General features: G+C 42.4%; 1 protein-coding gene across 1 annotated transcript in view; it reads left to right on the top strand.

The window, feature by feature from the left end:
• Window positions 1–27,673, top strand: part of wdr11 (WD repeat domain 11) — a 183,999-nt gene that overhangs the window by 137,315 nt on the left and 19,011 nt on the right. The window contains exons 21-22 of the mRNA XM_084153095.1: window positions 10,140–10,202; window positions 10,611–10,676. Of these exons, the coding sequence (XP_084009221.1) occupies window positions 10,140–10,202; window positions 10,611–10,676 (129 nt within the window). The remainder of the gene's footprint in view (window positions 1–10,139; window positions 10,203–10,610; window positions 10,677–27,673) is intronic.

Raw genomic sequence — 27,673 nt, 5'->3', positions numbered from 1 at the left:
TCTAATTGGGTCCCCCATTAACCTTCTTGAGTCAATTGAGCTAGAGAACAGTTTTTTGCATGGGCTGTTTCTCAATCCACCACATCCGCTGATATTGGCCTTCAACATCTGCGGTAAAAGGTGGCAGAGCTACAGTGGTGTTTGTCAGACCATGACACATCCCGAAAGTCGTTGTTCTCACGGAATTGTCTGAATAGTTTGGCCTACGAACTATTATGACCCCTCTATGGAAAGGTCTCTCACGAACACGTTCATGCCAGTTGTTTTGCTCTAGAATGCCCACAAGCCTCACAAGACTCGCCTGAAGGTAGCACAGTACCAGGTAAAAACATGAAAAACATGAATGGAATTATAGTGCATTTGGAAAGCATGCAGACCCCTTGACTTTTTCCACATTTTGTTACGTAACAGCCTTATTCTAAAATGGAATAAATATTTTTTAGTTTCTCATCAGTCTACAAACAATAGCCTTTAAGGAGAAAGCGAAAACAGATTTTTTGAAATGTTTGCAAATGTATAAAATAAAATAAAATGATACCTTATTTACATAAGTAATCAGACCTTTTGCTATGGGACTTGAAATTGAGCTCTGGTGCATCCTGTTTCCATTGATCATCCTTGAGATGTTTCTACAACTTGATTGGTGTCCACCTGTGGTAAATTCAATTGATTGGACATGATTTGGAAAGGCACACACCTGTCTATATAATGTCCCACAGTTGACAGTGCATGTCAGAGAAAAAAACAAGAATTGTCCGTAGAGCTCCGAGACAGGATTGTGTGGAGGCACAGATCTAGGGATGGGTACAAAAAATGTCTGCAGCATTGAAGGTACCCAAGAACACAGTGGCCTCCATCATTCTTCAATGGAAGAAGTTTAGAACCACCAAGACTCTTCCTATAGCTGGCCGCCCGGCGAACTGAGCAATTGGGGGAGAAGGGCCTTGGTCAGAGAGGTGACCAAGAACCAGATGGTCACTCTGACAGAGCTCCAGAGTTCCTCTGTGGAGATGGGAGAACCTTCCAGAAGGACAACCATCTCTGCAGCACTCCACCAATCAGGCCTTTATGGTAGAGTGGCCAGACGGAAAACACTCCTCAGTAAAAGGCACATGACAGCCCGCTTGGAGTTTGCCAAAAGTCACCTAAAGGACTCTCAGTCCATGAGAAACAGAATTCTCTGGTCTGATGAAACCAAGATTGATCTCTTTGGCCTGAATGCCATGCGTCACGTCTGGAGGAAACCTGGCACAATCCCTACAGTGAAGCATGGTGGTGGCAGCATCATGCTGTGGGGATGTTTTTCAGCAGCAGGGACTGGGAGACTAGTCAGGATCGAGGGAAGGACGAACAGCGCAAAGTACAGAGATCCTTGATGAAAATCTGCTCCAGAGTACTCAGGACCTCAGACTGGGTGAAGGTTCACCTTCCAACAAGACAACGACCCTAAGCACACAGCCAAGACAACACAGGAGTGGCTTCGGGGCAAGTCTCTGAATGTCCTTGAGTGGCCCAGCCAGAGCCCAGACTTGAACCCGATCGAACATCTCTGGAGAGACCTGAAAATAGCTGTGCAGCAACGCTCCTCATCCAACCTGACAGAGCTTGAAAGGATCTGCAGAGAACAATGGAAGAAACTCCCCAAATACAGGTGTGCCAAGCTTGTAGCGTCATACCCAAGAAGACTCAAGGTTGTAATCGCTGCCAAAGGTGCTTCGACAAAGTACTGAGTAAAGGGTCTGTATACTTATCATTGTCATTATGAGGTGTTGTGTATAGAATGATGAGGGGAAAAAACGATTTAATCAATTTTAGAATAAGGCTGGAACGTAACAACATGTGGAAAAAGTCAAGGGGTCTGAATACTTTCCGAATGCGCTGTATATATGGAAGTAGTGCCTAAAAAAAGGGACTAAATAATAGGGGTGTTGTGATCTCGTCGTATTCATAATCATTTCCATTTTATCACACTTGATACTTGTAATCAGATTTACTCATGATTAGAAAACCAAGAAGTGCGCTTTAAATGCAGATAAAGCCTATACCTCAAGTCCGCATTACTGCGCTATCACTAAGTGCATCTCAGAGCGCATCGTTATGTTCCTTCACTCATTCACACGCATTGTTAAATGACCCCGACAGATGAAAATGCACATGATTTACTTACTTAGTGCTATTCAGTTATCAATGAAATAGGCTAATAAATAGCTTAATGCATGGCTGGCTACTACTGCCTGCATTTATTCCAGACACAGATTTAGATGAGGGTAAGGTGATTCGCTTGCCCCATATATTGTTTCACTTTCGAGAGGAGCAAAAATGTTCTCTCCCGACACTTATGCCAAAACATTTACTTACAGTCAAAATAAACAATCTACATTATTTTCTAATGATCTGTCGCTCTGTAAACATGCCAGAGCGAGAATAAATTATAATAGCAATCAAGCATGGGCTTGGATCACGACATAAAGACAGAAGTTATCAGCGTTTCTTATTTTACCAGTTGACTGAGAACACATTCTCTTTTACAGAAATAGTTACAGGGGAGATGAATGAGCCAATTAGAAGCTGGGCAGTGGAGGCTCCTCAGAGGAAGAAGGGGAGGACCATCCTCCTCAGTGAATTTCATGAAAATAAAAATAGTGAAACATTAAAGTTATCCTTTTTAGATAAAACTATACTAAATATATTAATGTCACCAAATAATTGATTAAAACACTGTTTTGCATTGAAGGTCTACAGTAGCCTCAGCACCGCTCTGTAGGGTAGCACCATGGTGTAGCCGGAAGACAGCTAACTTCTGTCCTCCTCTGGGTACATTGACTTCAATTCAAAACCTAGGAGGCTCATGGTTCTCACCCCCTTCCATAGACTTACACAGTAATTATGACAACTTCCGGAGGACGTACTGCAACCTATCAGAGCTCTTGAAGCATGAACTGACATGTTGTCCACCCAATCAAAGGATCAGAGAATGAATCTAGCCACTGAAAGCATAAGCTACAGCTAGCTAGCACTGCAGTGCATAAAATGTGGTGAGTAGTTGACTCAAAGAGAAAGTCAATAGTCGAACAGTTTTGAACAAATTAATTTCTTCCAAAATTAAGGTGAAGCAAGAGAGAGAGCGACAGCGAGCTGTATTTCTTTTTACTTTCACTTTCACTTAGCTAGTGAATGCAGCTAGCTAGTTTAGCCTTCTCAAACACCCGGCTCAAACAGAGAGGGATGCTATGTTAGCTAGCTGGCTATGTCTATCCAACACTGTACCTCTTCCAAGTCAAGGTAAGCTTTTGGTTTTATTAATTTATTGGCACCGGAGCCAATAAATGCTAAACTGCTTTCTGACTGTACACTGTACTGCATGATTGTAGCGGGTTTACTAACGTGTTAGTTCTAGTATGTTGACTATGATGTGACAACGATGTAGGCTGTGTGTAGTGACAACGATGTAGGCTGTGTGTAGCGGTTAGTGGTCATGATATGAAGGTTTGGTTTGGAAAGGTTTTTTCGCCTGGTCACAGACAGCTGTGTTTTGCACTGAAGTCCACAAGTGAAGGGGAAAAGTGAGAGGAGGAGAGCGCGTAGATAGTTGCGAGAAGGAATTATATATGTACAACATGCAAAGTGATCATGCTGTTTTTATGTGGCTGCTATGAAGGTGAACTGTGTTTGAGTGTGATCAGGGGTGTATTCATTTAGCCGATTCTGTTGAAAAATGTTTCTTAAACGGAAGCAAACGGAACAAAACTTGGATAAACATATACTATATATTCAAAAGTATGTGGACACCCCTGCAAATTAGTGGATTTGGCTATTTTAGCCAAACCTGTTGCTGACAGGTGTATAAAATCTAACACACAGCCATGCAATCTCCGTAGACAAACATTGACAGTAGAATAGCCTTACTGAAGAGCTCAGTGACTTTCAACGTGGCACCGTCATCGGATGCCACCTTTCCAACAAGCGAGGTCCATACAGAAATGGTTTGTCGAGATCGGTGTGGAAGAACTTGACTGGACTGCACAGAGTCCTGACCTCAACCCCATCGAACACCTTGGGGATGAATTGGAACGCCGACTGCCTAATTGCCCAACATAAGTTCCCGACCTCACTAATGCTCGTGGCTGAATGGAAGCAAGTCCCCGCAGCAATGTTCCACCATCTAGTGGAAAGCCTTCCCAGAAGAGTGGAGGTTGTTATAGCAGCAAAGGGGGGACCAACTCCATATTAATGCCAATGATTTTGATTTTTGTCATGTAGTGTACCTGAATTTGTCCAATAGAATTTCTAATTTGTAACTGTTGGACTAATGATTACACCCTAGATCAGCTAGATGCAGGCAAGTGTGCAAGGCAGTATTGAATGTCTCACTGTCTGTCACCTTGATTACTAAATTCTCTCCACCTGTGCACCTACGTTGTAAACGTTAATTCATAGGCTAGGTTGTAACATAGAAGATGGCGCCGACAGACATGGCAGCTCTGCTTCTAGCTCCTAAGCAACTTTTTACATTATTAGCCCAGAAGGATTTTTGTGTTATTACATTCAGCTGGAAATAACTTTTGGATATCAGAACAAAGGGAAAACCAGCCACGTCGCAGACACCGACATCTTGCTCCTGGACAAGCTAAACACCTTCACCCACTTTGAGGATAACACAGTGCCACCGACGCGTGCCACTCCCGACGACTGTGGGCTCTCGTTCTCCGTGGCCAACGTGAGTGAGACATTTAAGCATGTTAACCCTCTCAAGGCTGCCGGCCCAGACGGCATCCCTAGCCGCGTCCTCAGAGCATTCGCAGACTAGCTGGCTGGAGTGTTTACAGACATATTCAATCTCTCCCTATCCCAGTCTGCTGTCCCCACTTGCTTCAAGATGTCCACAATTGTTCCTGTACCAAAGAAAGCAAAGGTAACTGAACTAAATGACTATCGCCCCGTAGCACTATCTTCTGTCATCATGAAGCGCTTTCAGAGGCTAGTTAACGATCATTTTACCTCCACCTTAGCTGACACCCTAGACTCACTTCAATTTGCATATGGTCCCAATAGATCCACAGACGATGCTATCGCCATCGCACTGCACACTGCCTTATCCCATCTGGACAAGAGGAATACCTATGTAAGAATGTTGTTCATTGACTACAGCTCAGCCTTCAACACCATAGTAGCCTCCAAGCTCATCATTAAGCTCGGGGCCCTGGATCTGAACCCTGCCCTCTGCAACTGGGTCTTGGTCTTCCTGACTTGCCGCCCCCAGGTGGTGAAGGTAGAAAACAACACTTCCACTATGCTGATCCTCTACACAGGAGCCACACAAGGGTGCGTGCTCAGCCCCTCCTGTACTCCCTGTTCACCCATGACTCTGTGGCCATGCACGCCTCCCAACTCAATCATCAAGTTTGCAGATGACACAACAGTAGTAGGCCTGATTACCAACAATGATGAGATAGCCTACAGGGAGGAGATGAGGGCCCTGGCAGAGTGGTGCCAGAAAAATAACCTCTTCCTCAACGTCAACAAAACAAAGGAGCTGATAGTGAACTTCAGGAGACAACAGAGGGAGCATATCCACATCGACAGGGCCACAGTGGAGAAGTTGAAAAGCTTCAAGTTCCTCGGCGTACACGTCACTGACAATCTGAAATGGTCCACCCACACAGACCGTGTGGTGAAGAAGGCACAACAGAGCCTCTTCATCCTCAGGAGGCAGAATAAATTTGGCTTGGCCCCTAAGACCCTCACAAACTTTTATAGATGCACCATTGAGAGCATCCTGTCGGGCCCAACGCATCACCAGGAAGGCCAAAAAGATCATCAAGGGCCTCATCCACCCGAGCCACGGCCTGTTCAACCCACTATCATCCAGAAGGCGAGGTCAGCACAGGTGCATCAAAGCTGGGACTGAGAGACTGAAAAACAGCTTCTATCTCAAGGCCATCTGACTGTTAAATAGCCTGCCTCCACCCAGTACCCTGCCCTGACCTTAGTCACTGTCACTAGCAAGCTTTTCTAGTTTGAGAAACGGACGCTTCACAGGTCCTCAACTGGTAGCTTCATTAAATAGTACCCTCAAAACACCAGTCTCAACGTCAACAGTGAAGAAGCGACTCCGGGATGCTGACCGTCTAGGCAGAGTTGCAAAGAAAAAGCCATATCTCAGGCTGCCCATCTTAATGTTTTCTTTTTATTGGCCAGTCTGAGATATGGCTTTTTCTTTGCAACTATATTACTTTTAGATTTGTGTGAATTGTTAGATATTAATGCACTGTTGGAGCTAGGAACAGAAGGATTTCGCTACACCCGCAATAACATCTGCTAAATATGTGTATACGACCAATAACATTTTTATTTGAACAACCTCATGATGAGCACAGGGATGTCATGTAGTAGCCCTAACCTATCGATGTTGCATTGAGCTGGGTGAATAGAATATGAATGACTGTGATCCAATATGCTGTAATAGAAATAAGGCCATGATCATAATTTTTTTTTAATCATCCTCCCTCATTTTACACGACACCGATCGCCACTGAAGCTGGGAATGATTAGGTGGCCACAATGGTATGAGGGCCAGATTGGGAATTTAGCCAGGACACCGGGGTTAACACCCCTACTCAAATATACGGACAGACAAAGTATGCCTTCTTAACAGCGCCAAGTAGGCCGACAAAAACAACCATATGGCCTCAGCAAAGTTGACAGGACATAACTATACTGAGCAAAAATATAAAAGCAACATGCAACAATATTAACGATTTTACTGAGTTACAGTTCATATAAGGAAATCAGTCAATTTAAATAAATAAATTAGGCCCTAATCTATGGATTTCACATGACTGGGCAGGGGCGCAGACATCGGTGGTCCTGGGAGGGCATATGCCCACCCACTTGGGAGCTAGGCCCAGCCAATCAGAATTAGTTTTTCCCTAAAAAGGGCTTGATTACAGATAGAAATACTCCTCCGTTTCATCAGCTGTCCGGGTGGCTGGTCTCAGACGATCCCGCAGGTGAAGAAGCCGGATGTGGAGGTCCTGGGCTGGTGTGGTTACACGTGGTCTGCGGTTGTGATGCCAGTTGGACGTGCTGCTAAATTCTCTAAAACGACGTTGGAGGTGGCTTATGGTAGAGAAATGAACAATTACATTTTCTGGCAACAGCTCTGGTGGACATTCCTGCAGTCAGCATGCTAATTGCACGCTCACTCAAAGCATGACATTTTAGAGTGGCCTTTTATTGTCCCCATCACAATGTGCACCTGTGGAATGATCATGCTGTTTAATTAGCTTCTTGATATGCCACAACTGTCAAGTGGATGGATTATCTTGGCAAAGGAGAAATGCTCACTAACAAATGTGTGTACCAAATCTGAGAGAATAAGCCTTTTGTGCCAATGGAACAATTCTGGGATCTTTTATTTCAGCTCATGAAACATTTGACCAACACTTTACATGTTGCGTTTATATTTTTTGTTCAGTATAGATTGAAAAACAATAACTAGCTATGAATTCTGATTCATACACGATGTTTGGAGAAGGGGAGACTTGTTCCCTGAGACGTATGGCTATAAGGTGAATGCACCTATTTGTAAGTCGCTCTGGATAAGAGCGTCTGCTAAATGACGTAAATGTGTCTGTCTGTGTGGGGAAACAGTTTGTTCTAATCCAATCTGTGCAGCAGGCTCAACCAATATACACACCCTTTTCTTTACAGACAAAATAACTAACCAATAGTTGTTTAGAGCACATGGCGCTTCCCACTGTTTGAGTGAAAGAGATGTCAGCTGAAAATAATATTTTTTATGATCACTGATAATGGGGGAAAAATACTTGTCATAATCGTATTCGAAAAAATTCTCCATATCCATTAATACTAGTTTTGTCCGAGTACTCGGCACACCACTTCTAAATATATGTCAGAAAAAATAAAACATGGTTTCCTGTTCTTTCTTATATCTTTAAGCTATAGGACAGACACTTCAAAACAAACTTCCTTTAGATACATGTTTTTGACTATCTGTTTTTCCATGTATGAATCTGTTATTCAATGCGTTTCTATGGGCTAATAGCAGTAAGGCCAATTTCAATGTTCCTGGTGTAACTCGGACAGCACTACAGAGAGACAGGACGGACAGCTGATCGTCCTCACAGTGGCAGACCACGTGTAACAACACCTGCACAGGATCGGTACATCCGAACATCACACCTGCGGGACAGGTACAGGATGGCAACAACAACTGTCCGAGTTACACCAGGAACACTCACTCCCTCCATCAGTGCTCAGACTGTCCGCAATAGGCTGAGAGAGGCTGGACTGAGGGCTTGTAGGCCTGTTGTAAGGCAGGTCCTCACCAGACATCACCGGCAACAACATCGCCTATGGGCACAAACCCACGGTCGCTGGACCAGACAGGACTGGCAAAAAGTGCTCTTCACTGACGTCACGGTTTTGTCTCACCAGGGGTGATGGTCGGATTCACGTTTATCGTCGAAGGAATGAGCGTTACACCAAGGCCTGTACTCTGGAGCGGGATCGATTTGGAGGTGGAGGGTCCGTCATGGTCTGGGGCGGTGTGTCACAGCATCATTGGACTGAACTTGTTGTCATTGCAGGCAAACTCAACGCTGTGCGTTACAAGGAAGACATCCTCCTCCCTCATGTGGTACCCTTCCTGCAGGCTCATCCTGACATGACCCTCCATCATGACAATGCCACCAGCCATACTGCTTGTTCTGTGCGTGATTTCCTGCAAGACAGGAATGTCAGTGTTCTGCCATGGCCAGCGAAGAGCCCGGATCTCAATCCCATTGAGCACGTCTGGGACCTGTTGGATCGGAGGGTAGGGCTAGGGCCATTCCCCCCAGAAATGTCCTGGAACTTGCAGGTGCCTTGGTGGAAGAGTGGGGTAACATCTCATAGCAAGAACTGGCAAATCTGGTGCAGTCCATGAGGAGGAGATGCACTGCCGTACTTAATGCAGCTGGTGGCCACACCAGATACTGACTGTTACTTTTGATTTTGACCCCCCCCCCCCCCCTTTGTTCAAGGACACATTATTCAATTTCTGTTAATCACGTCTTTGGAACTTGTTCAGTTTGTCTGTTGTTGAATATTGTTATGTTCATACAAATATTTACACATGTTAGGTTTGCTGAAAATAGTTTATCCCCCAGGGTGTCACCTGAAAATGGGTCTCCTAGTCAACTGTTACACAATTTCACACATCCCCCACGGTGTCACCTCTAGATCGGTCCCCCCAGTAAACTGTTACACATCCCCAGGGTGTCATCTCCAAATGGGTCCTCTATTAAACTATTACATATTCTTCCAGGGTGTCGCCTCTGTCCTGTATTTACAACTTCTATGAGGATCCTATTGCTAAATTAATTATGTTTTCAAAAACACGTGTGTTCTACCATTTAAATACCTGAGTTTTATTTCCTTATTTAAGTATAGACTTTTTAGCTGTGGTGTGAACAATGCAATGGCATGAACATGGGTCACCATGGAGTTTCAGACAGACACATCGGCGTGTATGACGGCTTAACGCTCACCTCACCTCTGCTCTTTTGAGTTGTCAGGGTTCTAATTATGTATCTTGATGCTGAGCCATCATGCCCCCTTTGGCTCCCTCACCTATGCAAAGTATACTATAAAATATATTAATATATTTACAAATATCATAATATTCATTAAATACAGCCCGTCTGGGAAATGATAACAGTTGGGCTATTAGCAGCTCTGTATGTATGTGGCTGGATGACATCCCAAAGTCTCCATATCCATATTGCTGATTATTTAACTTCACATTCACTCTGTGTGTACAGGTCTGAGGTTCTATATCAATCTGACCCCAGGACAGTTTTAATATGATAAACATTATGTGAACTGCACAGCTCATAGAGATCCTATTAAATTACTTATTCTACTATTCTAATTGCTAATTTAATACAGCCATCCTAATTGTGTCTGGTCTGGGACCATATTCACAAAGCGTCTCAGAATAGAAATGCTGATTTAGGACAAGTATTGCCTTTTAGATCATAATAAGATATGGACAGTGTGGACCTGATCCTAGATCAGCACTCCTATTCTGAGACATGTTGTAAATATTGGCCCTGTTCTCTCTTTCTCTGTAGGGATTACATCGAAAAATATGAGATTAAGGGCCTGATCCAGGAACAGCTCAACTCCATGTCCAAGTGAGTGATCGCTCTTCAACACACACACACACACACAAATGTCAACGCTACTATTTAAAGCATTTGTCAAAAATAACGACAACCTTATTTTTTCACACATCATGAGGTGACAGCAAAATTTGGCGTCAGCATGTCTGTCACACACACATGCACTCGCATCGTCTGTGTGAGGAGCAAATGTAAGACATCCAGATTGCGCAGCAGTGGAAGCCAGGTTTCCTGGTATTCTTTTTGTCTGGATGTCCTGCGGAGTTGTTTGTCTGTGTGTTAGTTTGTGATTGTATCTTTGTGTGTGCGTCAGTGTCAGTCTGTGGTTGCTCTTAGTTAACAGCCTGAGAAGCCTAATCTGTGTCTGTGTCTGTGCGTGTCGTTGTGTTGTGATTCTGTGCTCCCTGATTGGCTCCCCAGTGACATGAAGAGCGTCCTGCTTGATCCCGAGCTCAACCTGCTGCAACGCTGCCTCCTGGTGTCTCGGTGAGTGAGGGAGGGAGTGGGCATCACTGCAAAAAACTTGTCCTGTTCTCCCATCTTCCTGTCCCTGTCTACATATCCACACTAGCATACTGCTTATTATGAAGCAATTTATTGGGTACACAGCCTTTATTCTAAGTGGTGGGCTAGTATGAACATTGGAAGTAGCCTTGCTGTCCCCTCAAAACACACCCCACACCCCTCCTTATGCTCTGGGGTGAAGTTTAGTCTAGGTACAGATCTAGGATCAGCTTGCCTTCCCCTAATCCTAACCTTAACCATTAGTGTGGGAAATTCAAAACTGACCCAAGATCAGCATCTAGGGGCAACTTCTCCGTACACCCCTCAGCACTGGTTGGCACTATTTTTATTTGTCCCTCTGCAGGTTATTATAATTGGGCATTGAATTGTGAGTCTTATGCCTCCAGAGATATGACAAGGGAAATATGTTAGTAGTATAAAACAAGAGTAAAATATGAACACTAGAAAAAACACGTGACCAACCTTGACTTTAGTGCTTATTTGACACACACAGAGGTCTATAGAGCCTGTCTGCATTCCTGATTTTTGTAACGGTTACCTGTGTATTTGTATTTAGTAAGGATCCCCATTAGCTGCTGCCAAGGCTACTTTTCCTGCTGTCCAGCAACATTAAGGCTGTTATATACAGTTTAAAATATTACATGACATTACATTTCATAACACTTTTCACGATACATTGTGTTCCCTCAGGCCACTACTCTACTGTCACATATCTACAATCTAAAATCCATGTGTACGTGTGTGTAGAGTGCATGTCTTATCATGTGTATGTGTGTCTGTGCCTGTGCGTGTCTTCACAGTCCCTGCGGTTCGATAAAGTGTGTTTTTATCAGTATTTTAAATCTGATTCTACTGCTTGCATCAGGTACCTGATGTGGAATAGAGTTCCATGTAGCCATGGCTCTATGTAGTACTGTGCGCCTCCCATAGTCTATTCTTGACTTGGGGATTGTGACGAGACCTTTGGTGGGATGTCTTGTGGGGTATGCATGGGTGTCCGAGCTGTGTGCTAGTAGTTTAAACAGACACCTTTGTGCATTCAGCATGACAACTTCTTACAAAAACAAGTAGTGATGAAGTAAATCTCTCCTCTACTTTGAGCCATGAGAGATTTACAGTGCATTCGGAAAGTATTCAGACCACTTGAGTTTTTCCACATTTGTTACGTTACAGCCTGATTCTAAAATGGGTTAAAAACATGTTTTCCCTCATCAATCTGCACACAACACCCCATAATGACAAAGTGAAAACAGGTTTTTAGACATCTTGCAAATTAATACAAAATAAAAAACAGATACTTTATTTACGTAAGGATTCAGACCCTTTGCTATGATTGGAGTCCAACTTGATTGGAGTCCACCTGTGGTAAATTCAATTGATTGGACATGATTTGGAAAGGCACACACATGTCTAAAGTGAGGGGAAAAAAGTATTTGATCCCATGCTGATTTTGTACGTTTGCCCACTGACAAAGACATGATCAGTCTATAATTTTAATGGTAGGTTTATTTGAACAGTGAGAGACAGAATAACAAAAAAAATCCAGACAAATGCATGTCAAAAATGTTATAAATGTATTTGCATTTTAATGAGGGACATAAGTATTTGACCTCTCTGCAAAACATGACTTAGTACTTGGTGGCAAAACCCTTGTTGGCAATCACAGAGGTCAGACATTTCTTGTAGTTGGCCACCAGGTTTGCACACATCTCAGGAGGGATTTTGTCCCATTCCTCTTTGCAGATCTTCTCCAAGTCATTAATGTTTCGAAGCTGACGTTTGGCAACTCGAACCTTCAGCTCCCTCCACAGATTTTCTATGGGATTAAGGTCTGGAGAATGGCTAGGCCACTCCAGGACCTTAATGTGTTTCTTCTTGAGCCACTCCTTTGTTGCCTTGGCCGTGTGTTTTGGGTCACTGTCATGTTGGAATACCCATCCACGACCCATTTTCAATGCCCTGGCTGAGGGAAGGAGGTTCTCACCCAAGATTTGACGGTACATGGCCCCGTCCATCGTCCCTTTGATGTGGTGAAGTTGTCCTGTCCCCTTAGCAGAAAAACACCCCTAAAGCATAATGTTTCCACCTCCATGTTTGACAGTGGGGATAGTGTTCTTGGGGTCATAGGCAGCATTCCTCCTCCTCCAAACATGGCGAGTTAAGTTGATGGCAAAGAGCTCGATTTTGGTCTCGTCTGACCACAACACTTTCACCCAGTGCTCCTCTGAATCATTCAGATGTTCATTGGCAAACTTCAGACAGGCCTGTATATGTGCTATCTTGAGCAGGGGGACCTTGCGGGCGCTGCAGGATTTCAGTCCTTTACGGCGTAGTGTGTTACCAATTGTTTTCTTGGTGACTATGGTCCCAGCTGCCTTGAGATCATTGACAAGATCCTCCCGTGTAGTTCTGGGCTGATTCCTCACCGTTCTCATGATCATTGCAACTCCACGAGGTGAGATCTTGCATGGAGCCCCAGACCGAGGGAGATTGACAGTTATTTTGTGTTTCTTCCATTTGCGAATAATCGCACAAACTGTTGTCACCTTCTCACCAAGCTGCTTGGTGATGGTCTTGTAGCCCATTTCAGCCTTGTGTAGGTCTACAATCTTGTCCCTGACATCCTTGGAGAGCTCTTTGGTCTTGGCCATGGTGGAGAGTTTGGAATCTGATTGATTGATTGATTGATTGCTTCTGTGGACAGGTGTCTTTTATACAGGTAACAAGCTGAGATTAGGAGCACTCCCTTTAAGAGTGTGCTCCTAATCTCAGCTCGTTACCTGTATAAAAGACACCTGGGAGCCAGAAATCTTTCTGATTGAGAGGGGGTCAAGTACTTATTTCCCTCATTAAAATGCAAATAAATTTATAACATTTTTGACATGCATTTTTCTGGATTTTTTTTGTTATTCTGTCTCTCACTGTTCAAATAAACCTACCATTAAAAGTATAGACTGATCATGTCTTTGTCAGTGGGAAAACGTACAAACTCAGCAGGGGATCAAATACTTTTTTCCCTCACTGTATATGTAAGGTCCCACAGTTGACAGTGCATGTCAGAGAAAAAACCAAGCCATGAGGTCGAATGAATTGTCCAAGACAGGATTGTGTTGAGGCACAGATCTGGGGAAGGGGACCAAAAAATGTCTGCAGCATTGAAGGTCCCCAAGAACACAGTGTAGCCTCCATCATTCTTAAATGGAAGAAGTTTAGAACCACCAAGACTCTTCCTAGAGCTGGCCGCCCGGCTAAACTGAGCAATTGGGGGAGAAGGGCCTTGGTCAGGGAGGTGAACAAGAACCTGATGGTCACTCTGACAGAGCTCCAGACTTCCTCTGTGGAGATGGGAGAACCTTCCAGAAGGACGACCATCTCTGCAGCACTCCACCAATCAGGCCTTTATGGTAGAGTTGCCAGACGGAAGCCACTCCTCAGTAAAAGGCACATGACAGCCCGCTTGGAGTTTTCCAAAAGGCACCTAAAGGACTCTCAGACCATGAGAAACACGATTCCTTGGTCTGATGAAACCAAGATTGAACTCTTTGGCCTGATGCCAAGTGTCATGTCTTGTGGAAACCTGGCACCATCACTACGGTGAAGCGTGGTGACAGCAGCAGGGACTGGGAGACTATTCAGGAATGAGGGAAAGATGAACAGTGCAAAGTACAGAGTTCCTTGATAAAAACCTGCTCCAGAGCGCTCAGGATTTCAGACTGGGGCGAAGGTTCACCTTCCAACAGGACAACGACCCTAAGTGCACAGCCAAGACAACGCAGGAGTGGCTTCAGGGCAAGTCTCTGAATGTCCTTGAGTGGCCCAGCCAGAGCCCAGACTTGAACCCGATCGAACATCTCTGGAGAGACATGAAAATAGCTGTGCAGCAACGCTCCCCATCCAACCTGACAGAGCTTGAGAGGATCTGCAGAGAAGAATGGGAGAAACTCCAGAAATAAAGGTGTGCCAAGCTTGTAGCGTAATACACAAGAAGACTCGAGGCTGTAATCGCTGGCAAAGGTACTTCAACAAAGTACTGAGTAAAGGGTCTGAATACTTTTGTAAATGTGATATTTCGGTTTAATGTATTTTGATAAATTTGCAAAATAATCGAAAAACCTGCTTTGTCGTTATGGGATATTGTGTGTTGATTGATGAGGGAAAAACAATTTAATGCATTTTAGAATAAGGCTGTAATGTAACAAAATGTGGAAAACGTCAAGGTGTCTGAATCCTTTCCGAATGCACTGTACATACATATTATTAATGTTACCTCTCCGTCTACATTTAAGGGCTAGCCGTGCTAACCTGTTCTGAGCCAATTGTAATTTTCCGAGGTCCCTCTTTGTGGCAACTGACCATATGACTGAACAGTAGTCCAGGTGCGACAAAACTAGAGTCTATATGACCTGCCTCATTGATAGTGTTGTTAAAAAGGCAGAAAAGCGCTTTATTATGAACAGACTTCTCCCCATCTTAGCTACTGTTTTATCAACATGTTTTGTCCATGACAGTTTACAATCCAGGGTTACACCAAGCAGTTTACTCACCTCAACTTGCTCAATTTCAACATTATTTATTACAAGGTTTAGTTGAGGGTTTAGGGTTTAGTGAATGATTTGTCCTAAAGGCAATGTTTTTAGTTTTTGAAATATTTAGGAATAACTTATCTTTGCCACCCATTCTGAAACAAACTGCAGCTCTTTGTTAAGTGTTGCTGTGATTTCACTCGCTGTAGTAACTGATGTGTATAGTGTTGAGTTATCGGCATACATAGACACACTGGCTTTACTCAAGGCCAGTGGCATGTCATTAGTAAAGATTGGAAAAATGTAAGGGGCCTAAACAGCTGCCCTGGGGAATTATGTTGGAGAGGCTTCCGTTAAAGAACACCCTCTGTGTTCTGTTAAACAGGTAACTCTTTATCCACAAAGCCATAACACATATGTTTTTCCATCTGTGGACTATGATCGATAATGTCAAAGCCACACTGAAGTCTAACAAAACAGCTCCCACATTCTTTTTAGCATTTTCTCTCAGCCAATCATCAGTCATTTGTGTAAGTGCTGTGCTTGTTGAGCATTCTTCCCTATAAGCATGCTGAAAGTCTGTTGTCAATTTGTTTATAGTAAAATAGCATTGTATCTGGTCAAACACAATTTTTTCCAAAGGTTTATAAAGGGTTGGTAACAGGCTGAATGGTCGGCTATTTGAGCCAGTAAAGGGGGCTTTACTATTCTTGGGTTGCGGAATTACTTTTGTTTCCCTCCAGGCCTGTGGGCACACACTTTCTAGTAGGCAAATAGGAGTGGCAATATCGTCCGCTATTATCCTCAGTAATTTTCCCTCCAAGTCGTCAGACCCCGGTGGCTTGTCATAGTCATATTTTTCACCTCTTCCACAATCACTTTACGGAATTCAAAATTATAATGCATGTCTTTCATAATTTGATCAGTTATACTTGGATGTGTAGTGTCAGCGTTTGTAGCTGGCATGTCATGCCTAAGGTTTTTGACTTTTTGCCCAGAATTTAATTTAAAGTGCTCCAAAGCTTTTTACTGTCATTATTTATATAATTTATCTTTGTTTCATAGTGTAGTTTCTTATTTTTATTCAGTTTAGTAACATGATTTCTCAATGTGCAGTACGTTTGCCAATCGGTTGTGCAGCCAGACTTGTTTGCCGTTCCTTTGCCTCATCCCTCTCAACCATACCATTTTTCAATTTCTCATCAATCCACAGGGATTTAACAGTTTTTACAGTCATCTTCTTAATGGATGAATGCTTATTAGTAACTGGAATAAGCAATTTCATAAATGTGTGAAGTGCAGCGACTGGTTGCTACTCCGCATTACACACCACAGACCAACAAATATTATTTACATCAACAACATAGGAATCACTACAAAACGTATTGTATGACCCCTTATACGCTATATTAGGCCCAGCCTTTGGAACTTTGGTTTTCCTAGATATGGCTGCTATATGATCACTACATCAGATGGATTTGAATAATGCTTTAAAGCAAAAATTCTGCAGCATTAGTAAAGATGTGATCAATAGATGTTGATGATTTCATTCCTGTACTGTTTGTAACTAGCCTGGTAGGTTGACTGATAACCTGAACCAGGTTGCAGGCACTAGTTACAGTTTGAAGCTTTCTCTTGAGTGGGCAGGTTGATGAAAGCCAGTGAATATTTAAATCACCCAGAAAATATACCCCTCTGTTGATATCACATACATTATCAAGCATTTCACACATGCTATCCAGATACTGACTGTTAGAAAGTGGTGGTCTATAGTAGCTTCCCACAAGAATGGGCTTTAGGTGAGGCAGATGAACCTGTAGCCATATTTCTTCAACAGTATTTAACATGAGATCCTCTCTAAGCTTTACAGGAATGTGGTTCTAAATATAAACGGCAACACCTCCACCATTTACATTTCTGTATTTTCTGTAGATGTAACCTTGTATTTCTACCACTATCAGAGATTGTCAGAATATGAATGTCATCTGTTACTAGCAAATTATTGATTTCATGGACCTTGTTTCTTAAGCTACATATGTTAGCGTGGCCTATTTTTAGCACTTTTCTGGGATGCTTGATTGTTTTCATTGCTTTACTGGGAAGCTTAGTAGAAGTAGACATGCTTATGTTATTTATGTTAGTGCAGGGTGAGCTACAGATAGTGGACTTCCTACTAGGGCTCACTGCCTCAGTGCTAACAGTATAACTCTGGTTCATAGGCACATGATCACTGCATACAATAGCTGTAGGATCAGCAGAGGCATTCAGGGCAGTTAAAGGGGAATAAATTAGGGTACTTACATTGTCTTCCAACGCCCCTGGAATAATGTACATTTGCTTAAGCACTATGACAACACAGCGACACAATAGTAGGTATTAACTGAACTGGGCTTGGGTCATTGATAAGTCATTGTCTCAACGCAGCCTTATAATGCTGTGAAAGCTATAAAAATTGTCAAATGTTACACCCACAGAGCTGCAATAGTCACGTAGCCAGTTATGGAGGGCTAAAAGTCTGCTGAAACGTTCAATTACATGATTTAGGGAGGGCACAGGGCCAGATATTATGGGGCGTTTGTTGGTGTCAAGCAGAGACCCAATCACTTCTTCAAAATCCATCTTCAGCTGTTCTGAACTGCCCTTCATAATGCCATTGAGTCCCACATGAACTACAATAGACTAAATATCCTGATGCAGGTTTAAAATGTTTGGGAGCAGATTTCCTGTACACATGCTCCTGGATAGCGTAACGTTTTTGCTCCAGGGACTGAGACATTTATCACCATTGAACTGCCCAATACAACGGCCGGAGAATGGGAAGGAGAAATCCTAACCCCTCACACAATTCACAGAACCTTTCACGGCCCCACGAGAAGCAGGATACCATACGCCCGCAGCTCCCGGCGATAGGTCCAGACCTCCCACAGCAGGCAGTGCCCCGTCAGATCCAGAGAGAGGGAAAGGAGCCAACTTGACGATGAAGCTGCTGCTGGAGTCAGCTTAGTTGGAGTGAGCACAGCCGTCGCACACACAGGCAGTCCCAGCGATGAAGGTGCAGGTAGATCCGGCACCAGGGCGGCGAAGCTATTCCTCATGTCAATCTGCTCCGGTCCTCTCGCAGACACTCCAGTCCTCTTAGCAACATGCCTGTGCCTTCGTTTTCCACAACTTGTGACATGGGACCAGCGCTGATTGGAACAATCCTCTTGCTGTTCTCAGTCTACTCCACTACAAGATTGAGGAGGAGAAGCAGATGGAGACGATTTCCTTGGCAGGCAAGTTCCAGGTAGCACAGGCCATTCGCATAGGGACAGATGACAAGGCGGGGATACATCCATCAACCCGAGCGGCGTCCAGCCACAGGAGTTGAGAACAAGAAAATTCCAATTTCTGTTTTCCCCATAAGTTCGTGCAGAAATGATATTTCCTTGCTAAGGATAGCCAACCTCATTCCTGTAATCTTCTGCAAGCAAACAATTGCCGCATAAGGAAAACTGTGATAAATAAAAAAGTATATCAGTTTCACATAAGGACCAAAGGATTGACAGCCGTCCCATAGTTGGGAAGAGATCTTTGACGTACCGATCCCATGGCATAGTGTTTATGAACTGACACGCAAAACGACACCGGATTCAAAAATTAGAATCTTTCAATTTAAATTATTATATAAAATTATTGCTACCAATAGAATGTTATTTATATGGGGGGTACAATCTTCCCAGCTCTGCAGATTTTGCTGTGAAGAGACAGAATCATTAGATCATTTGTTTTGGTTCTTTCCATTTGTAGCTTGTTTTTGGACACAGGTCCAGGAATGGCTAAAGGATTGCAATATTTACCTGGAGCTAACCTTGCAGATAGCATTACTGGGTGATCTGAAAAGTCATAGTCAATCAATCAAATAATACTTTTAGCAAAAATGTTTATTTTTAATTCACAATCTGTAGAAGCAATGAGAATAGAAAGGTTCAGAACTTTTGTAAAACATCACAGTACGGTTGAAATATATATGGCAAATAGAAATCCTATATGGATGGTGTTAAGAGATAGATGGGAGGTATTGAATAGAGTTGAAGGATGGGACTAATAACAAATAACAACAAATAATAACAAAGATAGCTAATAATGTAAGCATACTGTGTCCATAATAAGTATATAGGTTGTATGTTGGGAGCTTTTGGGAAAGAGTTAGAAAGATATGGCATATAGAAGCAAACCGGATGGACATCATGAAAATGATCGGAGAGGTTGAGAGTAGAAGTTCAGGAGCAAAAAATATAATATATATATATATATATATATATATATATATATATATATATATATATATATATATATATATATATATATATATATATATATATATATATATAATTATTGTAAAATTAACTCTGTCCATAAGGTGTAGATAGTAAGTATAGACCGGAAATAGAGGCCTGGGCATTGTTGTTCACTAATTTACTCCAAGTAGGGAAAGGATGGTGGGGTTAAAAAGTAATAAAGGGGAGTATATATATAAATTTAAAAAACATGGGGGATTGGAAGTGATGCAGACAATTACATTGATAGAAGATACAATCTATCTGCAATATTAAGCTGATCCATTCCCCCAGAAAAAAAAGAAGAATAAAAAATAAATAAATAAATTGCCGCATTGAAACTCTGGATTGTCAATATTGTCCCGGACAATAGCGTAATAAACACTGCTTCTACAGCTCTGGAAACGTTTGTTAGCTATTCCAGGCGACGCGGGCTCCATTGCAACCTAGCTAGCTAGCTGGCTATTTTGTATCAGGTTTTGACACCATCACTTATGAATAAAATAAATACAAAAACTTCGGAAACAACAGGTCGAGGCGCAGGAGGTATCTGTAATATTGACATAAGCTCAGAACCACTTGTTTTGCAAACATGGTCCTGTTTTATCAATTGCTGTGCTGATCGATGGACAGTTCATTACCCCTGTCAAATGAATATGTAGTCTAAAGTTATGTTTGTATTTGTTTGCAATAAAGATGGTGATAGCAGGATGCTGTGAAGTCCATTATCCCTCTGAAGAGTATGAATTAGACTATTTGATAAGGTTTGAATCCTAAACCTGCCTACACATTGTTTGAAGTACAATAGACCAACATATCTACTGTAGTATGAAAAAAAATGTATGCACTCACTTAACTGTAAGTCGCTCTGGATAAGAGCATCTGCTAAATGACTAAAATGTAAATGTAGTAGGTCAAAGCTGTATGCTGGAAGATCTTGGTAGCGCATGGGTGAAGTTAGCCCATGATGTACTCTTAAGGAGCCTACCGTTACTCCTTAAGTATTTTCAGAGGTAGACTGGCTCTGGCAGCCAAAACCGCCAAATACTCCATCTAAACGTGAGTCGATTTCCAATTGCGATGCAGTTCTAGAAACATAAAGCCCTTTACTTTCATATCACATAATTTTTCCAAATGCAAAATACACACTTACTGTACACTGTTTTAACCGGCTTTATCACAGTTGCAGCCGATGGCATTCTTCCGTTAAACACAGGTGTTCGGCGCATCCTAGATAGCTAATTAGCACAGGTTAGCACTCTGTCTTCCGTAAACATGCGCTGTAACATATGACCGTGTGGGAACACTAACCCTATAAAGGTGTGTATCAATTTAGCCTTTAGTTTGAAAGATAAGGTCCTCGTGCGTCCAAAAACCTTATCGCAAGCGATGCGTGTTAATTTTCAGACCGAACGTCAGGGCTCTTAACAAAACTCCTTCATACAATGACTCTTATGTGTAATGTAATGGAGCTGAGAGTGATGATCAAGAGCTAGGGTGGAGTAGGCATTTTGGTGCTCATATGAATGTCCTTTCTTTTTCGGCTTCAGACCAATGCCTACTTCTCACTTAAAACATAGTTTTTTGTTTTGAATTTCCATGGTTTTTAAACTGGACGGTGATTTTCTGTTAAAGGTGTATTTTACAACATTTCCACATGAAAAGGCAGATTTTTTGGGAGCAGCCAAAAGGCTGTCATTGGCAGTGCTATTGTAACCTGTAATGCGGGCTCTGACAAATGGTCTGGACCTTAATGGCACAGGTGGTGTGCATAACTGCAAGGGTTGCTGGATTAAACCCTGGTCTGCTGGCTGTTGCCCTCTAATAGCTAAAATCAGTTTTGAACTAACTATTAAAGCTGGTTGAGAGAATGCCAAGAGTGTGAAAAGCTGTCATCAAGGCAAAGGGTGCCTACTTTGAAGAATCTCAAATATAAAATATATTTGTATTTGTTTAACACTTTCTGGGTTACTACATGATTCCATATGTGTTATTTCATAGTTTTGATGTCTTCACTATTATTCTACAATATAGAAAATAGTAGAAATTAAGAAAAACTGTTGAATGAGTAGGTGTGTCCAAACTTTTGAATGGTACTGTATGTGTAGAGTTTACCATGGATAATCAAAAGTAATCGTCTGCAGTTTTCAGAAGGTGAATAGCTCAATTGATTGTGACAGTCTTACGTTGTAAAATATGACTCAATAATTCCCATTGAAAGCAAAGTAAAAGAAAACTGTTTTACGTAATTTACTTTTGAAGGTCATATATCTCAGCCATAGTGACTAAACAAAGAGATCCCCATGTACACTAGAGCCACATCTTTCTTGTGCCTTTTACAGCTTTTTTCTAGCCTAAAGCATTGCAGAGTTATGCATCCTATACATTTGTATGCGTAGTCCCGTGTAGCTCAGTTGGTAGAGCATGGCGCTTGCAACACCAGGGTTGTGGGTTCAATTCCCACGGGGGGCAGTATGAAAAATGTATGCACTCACTAATTGGAAGTCGCTCTGGATAAGAGCGTCTGCTAAATGACTAAACTGTAAACTGAAACTGTAAACTAAATGACTAAAATGTAAATGTAATATAATCCTGGTTTGTGGGGGGCATTACCCCCCTCCTCCCAGCCCTAGAGCCATGCAACTAGAATGGCCGTGCATGACAGGGTTGTTGTCAAATATCCAACATATGGCAGAGTTGGTATTTTGGCACTGTTGATCAGCACTAATTTGAATTAAAATGTAAAGAAGACAGGAGAAGGAGCATACTGGAATTTCTTATGGATGTTTGAAACTGAGTATTTCTGATGCTAGCAAGCATGCATTTGCACACTGCAGTCAGTGCACAACTGAGTTTGGTGTTGGTTTTGAACTGATGTAGCTATCTAGCTATGTTTTGTGGGAAAATATATTACTGGCATTTGCATGTGAGCTAGCTAACGTTAGCTAGCTTCTGTGTCAAGTCAGCTGTTGTTGTTTGCTTTTAGCTAGCTAGCTAATGGGTGAATTAATTTGTGTAAAAACCATCCATAACCAAGTATAGCTAGCTGCCTTTGTTTGCCTGTTCTTTAGCTAGCTAGCTTTCAGCTGACTGGCGTTTGCTAGCTACAGAGGTTAGCTGCTGGTTAGCGACCTAGCTAATCAACATCTGTTTGCATTTGTTGATTAACCTCAGTTTGAATACCAGCATAAAGCTAGTTATCTACAGTGCATAGGTGGCAAGTCTAATGGTCACTTTATGGACGCTGTAGTCTCATTCAGAGGATGTGAGCGGAGCTGGAGTGGAGTGCCGACCTTCTCTCTCGCTCCAATTTCGCTCCGGTGCCGCTCAGTCACGATCTCAGGGCATTCTCTGCCCAGCATTTTTCATTTACTTCATCACTGTTCTTTTAATTAGGCCTATTCTGATGTATTTCTTTAGCCGATTCTATGCACACACACTGGACTCTACTCACACACTTGCTTAAACTGACACCCCAACACACATACGCACACACACTACGTACACCCACACACACATAACATGCACACACATGCATACTAACACCACATACACACTCAAACACACATACACACACACACACACACTTTCACACTCACCACATATGCTGCTACTACTGTCTTATCTATACTGTTAACTAGTCACTTTACCCCTACCTACAGAGCCTTCAGAAAGTATTCACACCCCTTGACTTTTTCTACATTATGTTGTGTTACAGCCTGAATTTACAATTGATTAAATTGAGATTTTGTGTCACTGGCCAACACACCATACGACATAATGTCAAAGTGAAATAATGTTTTTAGATTTGATTTTTTATTAATTTATAATTAAATCTGAAATGTCTTGTGTGAATAAGTATTCAACACTGTTGATATGGCAAACCTAAATAAGTTCAGGAGTAAGAATGTGCTTAACAAGTCACATAATACGTTGCATGGACTAAGTCTGTGTGCAATAATAGTGTTTAACATGATTTTTGAATGACTACACAATCTCTGTACCCCACACATACAATTATCTGTAAGGTCCCTCAGTCGAGCAGTGAATTTCAAACACAGATTCAACCACAAAGACCAGGGAGGTTTTCCAATGCCTTGCAAAGAAGGGCACCTATTGGTAGATGAGTAAAAAAACTAACAAAAAACAGACATTGAACATCCCTTTGAGCATTGGGAAGTTATTAATTACACTTTAGATGGTGTATCAATGCACCCAGTCACTACAAAGATACAGGTGTCCTTCCTAACTCAGTTGCCGGAGAGGAAAGAAACCGCTCAGGGATTTCACCATGAGGCCAATGGTGACTTTTAAACAGTTAGAGTTTAATGGCTGTGATAGGAGAAAACTAAAAACATTGTAGTTACTTCACAATACTAACCTAATTGACAGATTGAAAAGAAGGAAGCCTTTACAGAATAAAAATATTCCAAAACATGCATCCTGTTTGCAATGAGGCACTAAAGTAAAACTGCAAAAAATGTGGCAAAGACATTACCTTTATGTCCTGAATATAAAGCATTATGTTTGGGGCAAATCCATCACAACACATCACTGAGTACCACTCTTCTATTCTCAAGCATGGTGGTGGCTGCATCCTGTTATGGGTATGCTTGTCATCGGCAAGGACTAGGGAGTTTTTTAGGATGAAAATAAATGGAATAGAGCTAAGCACAAATTCCCCTTTCAGCAGGACAATAACCTAAAACACAAGGACAAATATACACTGGAGTTGCTTACCAAGACGACGTTGAATTTTCCTGAGTGGCCTATTTACAGTGGCGCAGTGGTCTAAGGCACTGCATCGCAGTGCTAGCTGTGCCACTAGAGATCCTGGTTCGAATCCAGGCTCTGTCGTAGCCGGCCGCGACCGGGAGACCCATGGGGCGGTGCACAATTGGCCCAGCGTCGTCCAGGGTAGGGGAGGGAATGGCCGGCATGTAGCTCAGTTGGTAGAGCATGGCGTTTGCAATGCCAGGGTTGTGGGTTCAATTCCCACGGGGGGCCAGTATGACATTTTTTTTATAAATAATGTATGCACTCACTAACTGTAAGTCGCTCTGGATAAGAGCGTCTGCTAAAATGACAAAAATGTAAAAAGAAAATTGAAGACTTGAAAATGGCTGTCTAGCACTGATCAACAACCAACTTGACAGAGCTCGAAGCATTTATAAAATAATAATGTGCAAATATTGTACAATCCAGGTGTGCAAAGCTCTTATAGACTTACCCAGAAAGATTCACAGCTGTAATCGCTGCCAAAATTGATTCTAACATGTATTGACTCAGGGGTGTGAGTACTTATGTAAATGAGATTTTTCTGTATTTAAATTTCAATAAATTAGCAAACATTTCTAAAAACACGTTTTCACTTTGTCATTACGAGGTATTGTGTGTAGATGGGTGAGACAAAAAGGCACTGTATATGTACAGTACATAGCTACCTCAATTACCTCATACCCCGGCACAACAACGCGGTACTGGTACTCGCTGTGTATAGCCATTAGATCTACTCCCTATATATAGCCATGTTATTTTGTATCATTATTTTATTCCTTATTAACTGTATTTATTCCTTGTGTCACTATTTCTATTTTTTATTTAATTATTCTTTAACACTGCATTGTTGGAAAAGGTAAGTAAGCATTTCACTGTTAGTCTACACCTGTTGTCTACAAAGCATGTGACAAAGACAAATTGATTCCCATTGAAAGTTTTTTTTTTAATACAGCAGCCACATATCATCCATAGAAAACTCCCGATGGCACATGAAGCACCATACCAGGCCCCCAGTGTCCGGTCTTGAGCGTGAAGTCATGAGCTCTGCCGGTCAGTTACTGCGTAGCAACTAGCGGTGACAAAAGCCCTGGACTACCCTAGAAAGCCTGTGTAAATAAGTATCGCCAGAACAGCCAAATATTTTTTTTGACTGCCATTTTGGCATCAAATTATGTTTTTTATTTATTCTTTATTAATTCAGGGAAAAACCCATTGAGACAAGGGTTTCATTCCCTAGGGTGCCCTGATCACAACAATACAACAACCAAATGAAATGTAAAACAAAACGACAATCAATACAAAACACAAAATGTAAGAAAACAGTTACATTCCTCAGCTACTAGGTCCTCAATCAACACCCTAAACTGCCCGACCGGCACCAGAACATCCAACTATAATGAGTTATGCAAATTGTTCCAGCATTGGGGCACATTAAAACTGAAAGCGGATTTACCTAATTTGTTGGAGACCTGAGCAACCTCGAGTTAACCAACCCTTCAACAACGAAGTTAGGTAAGTCGGAAGCTTGTGTAGTAGAGCTTTGTAAATCAAAAGGGAATAGTGAATCGATCTACGGGACTTTAATGAGGACCAGCCAACCTTTTGATACAGGATGCAGTGAGGAGTAGTAAAAGTGTCACCTGTAATAAAGTGAAGGGTGGTATGGTAGACGGCATCCAAAGTTTTAACAGTAGTGGCTGCTGCATTCTGGTAAATTGTTTCACCATAATCAATCAACTGGCAGGAAAATTTACTATACAATCAACTTGAACAGCGCCGGAAGAAGATGGCTGCCGTTTTACAGCCCTCTAACCAATTGTACTATTATGTGTGTTTTTCCGCGTTATTTGTAATTTATTTTGTACATAATGTTTATGCCATCGTCTCTTATAACCAAAGAGAGCTTCTGGATATCAGGACAGCGATTACTCACCTCGCGTTGGACGAACACTTTTTCTTCAACGAGGCGTTCGCGAAGGATATCATACAGACACCAGACAAGGCCCAGATCCCCGTCATTCGCGTGAGGAAGAGACGGAGATACCGTGGACGTAGGTCGGGGTGCCTTGTAAAGATCCGACGGCGAACGAGTAAACTGCCTCTCCCATCAATCCTATTAGCCAACGTTCAAGCTTTGGATAATAAAATGGACGATTTAAGATTACGGTTATCCTACCAACGGGACATTAAAAACTGTAATATCTTATGTTTCACGGAGTCGTGGCTGAATGACAACAATGACAACATTCAGCTAGCAGGCTATACGCTACATCGGCAGGACAGAACGGCAGACTCGGGTAAGACGAGGGGTGGCGGTCTCTGTATTTTTGTAAACAACAGCTGGTGCACAAAATCAAATACTAAGGAAGTCTCGAGGTTTTGCTCGCCTGAGGTAGAGTATCTTATGATAAGCTGTAGACCACACTATTTACCAAGAGAGTTTTCATCTATACTTTTCATAGCTGTCTATTTACCACCACAAACCAATGCTGGCATTAAGATTGCACTGAATGAGTTGTACAAGGCCATTAATCAACAGGAAAACGCTCATCCAGATGCAGCGCTCCTAGTAGCAGGGGACTTTAATGCAGGGAAACTTAAATCCGTTCTACCTCATTTCTACCAGCATGTTAAATGTGCAACCAGAGGGGAAAAAACTCTAGACCACCTTTACTCCACACACAGAGACGCATACAAAGCTCTCCCTCGCCCTCCATTTGGCAAATCTGACCATAACTCTATCCTCCTGATTCCTGCTTATAAGCAAAAACTGAAGCAGGAAGCACCAGTGACTCGGCTAATAAAAAAGTGGTCAGATGACGCAGATGCTAAGCTACAGGACTGTTTTGCTAGCACAGACTGGAACATGTTCAGGGATTCTTCAGACAGCATTGAGGAGTACACCACATCAGTCACTGGCTTCATCAATAAGTGCATCGATGATGTCGTCCCCACAGTGACCGTACGTACATACCCCAACCAGAAGCCATGGATTACAGGAAACATCCGCACTGAGCTAAAGGGTAGAGCTGCCGCTTTCAAGGAACGGGACTCTAACCCGGACGCTTATAAGAAATCCCGCTATGACCTCCGACGAACCATCAAACAGGCAAAGAGTCAATACAGGTCTAAGATTGAATCATACTACACTGGCTCTGACGCTCGTCGGATGTGGCAGGGCTTGAAAACTATTACAGACTACAAAGGGAAGCACAGCCGCGAGCTGCCCAGTGACACAAGCCTACCAGACGAGCTAAACCACTTCTATGCTCGCTTCGAGGCAAGCAACACTGAAGCATGCATGAGAGCACCAGCTGTTCCGGACGACTATGTGATC

This window comes from Coregonus lavaretus, assembly GCF_964263955.1.
Source record: "Coregonus lavaretus genome assembly, chromosome: 36".
Lineage (NCBI taxonomy): Eukaryota > Metazoa > Chordata > Actinopteri > Salmoniformes > Salmonidae > Coregonus > Coregonus lavaretus.
The sequence above is the reverse complement of the archived record's forward strand: the minus strand, read 5'-3'. Positions and strand labels throughout refer to the sequence as shown.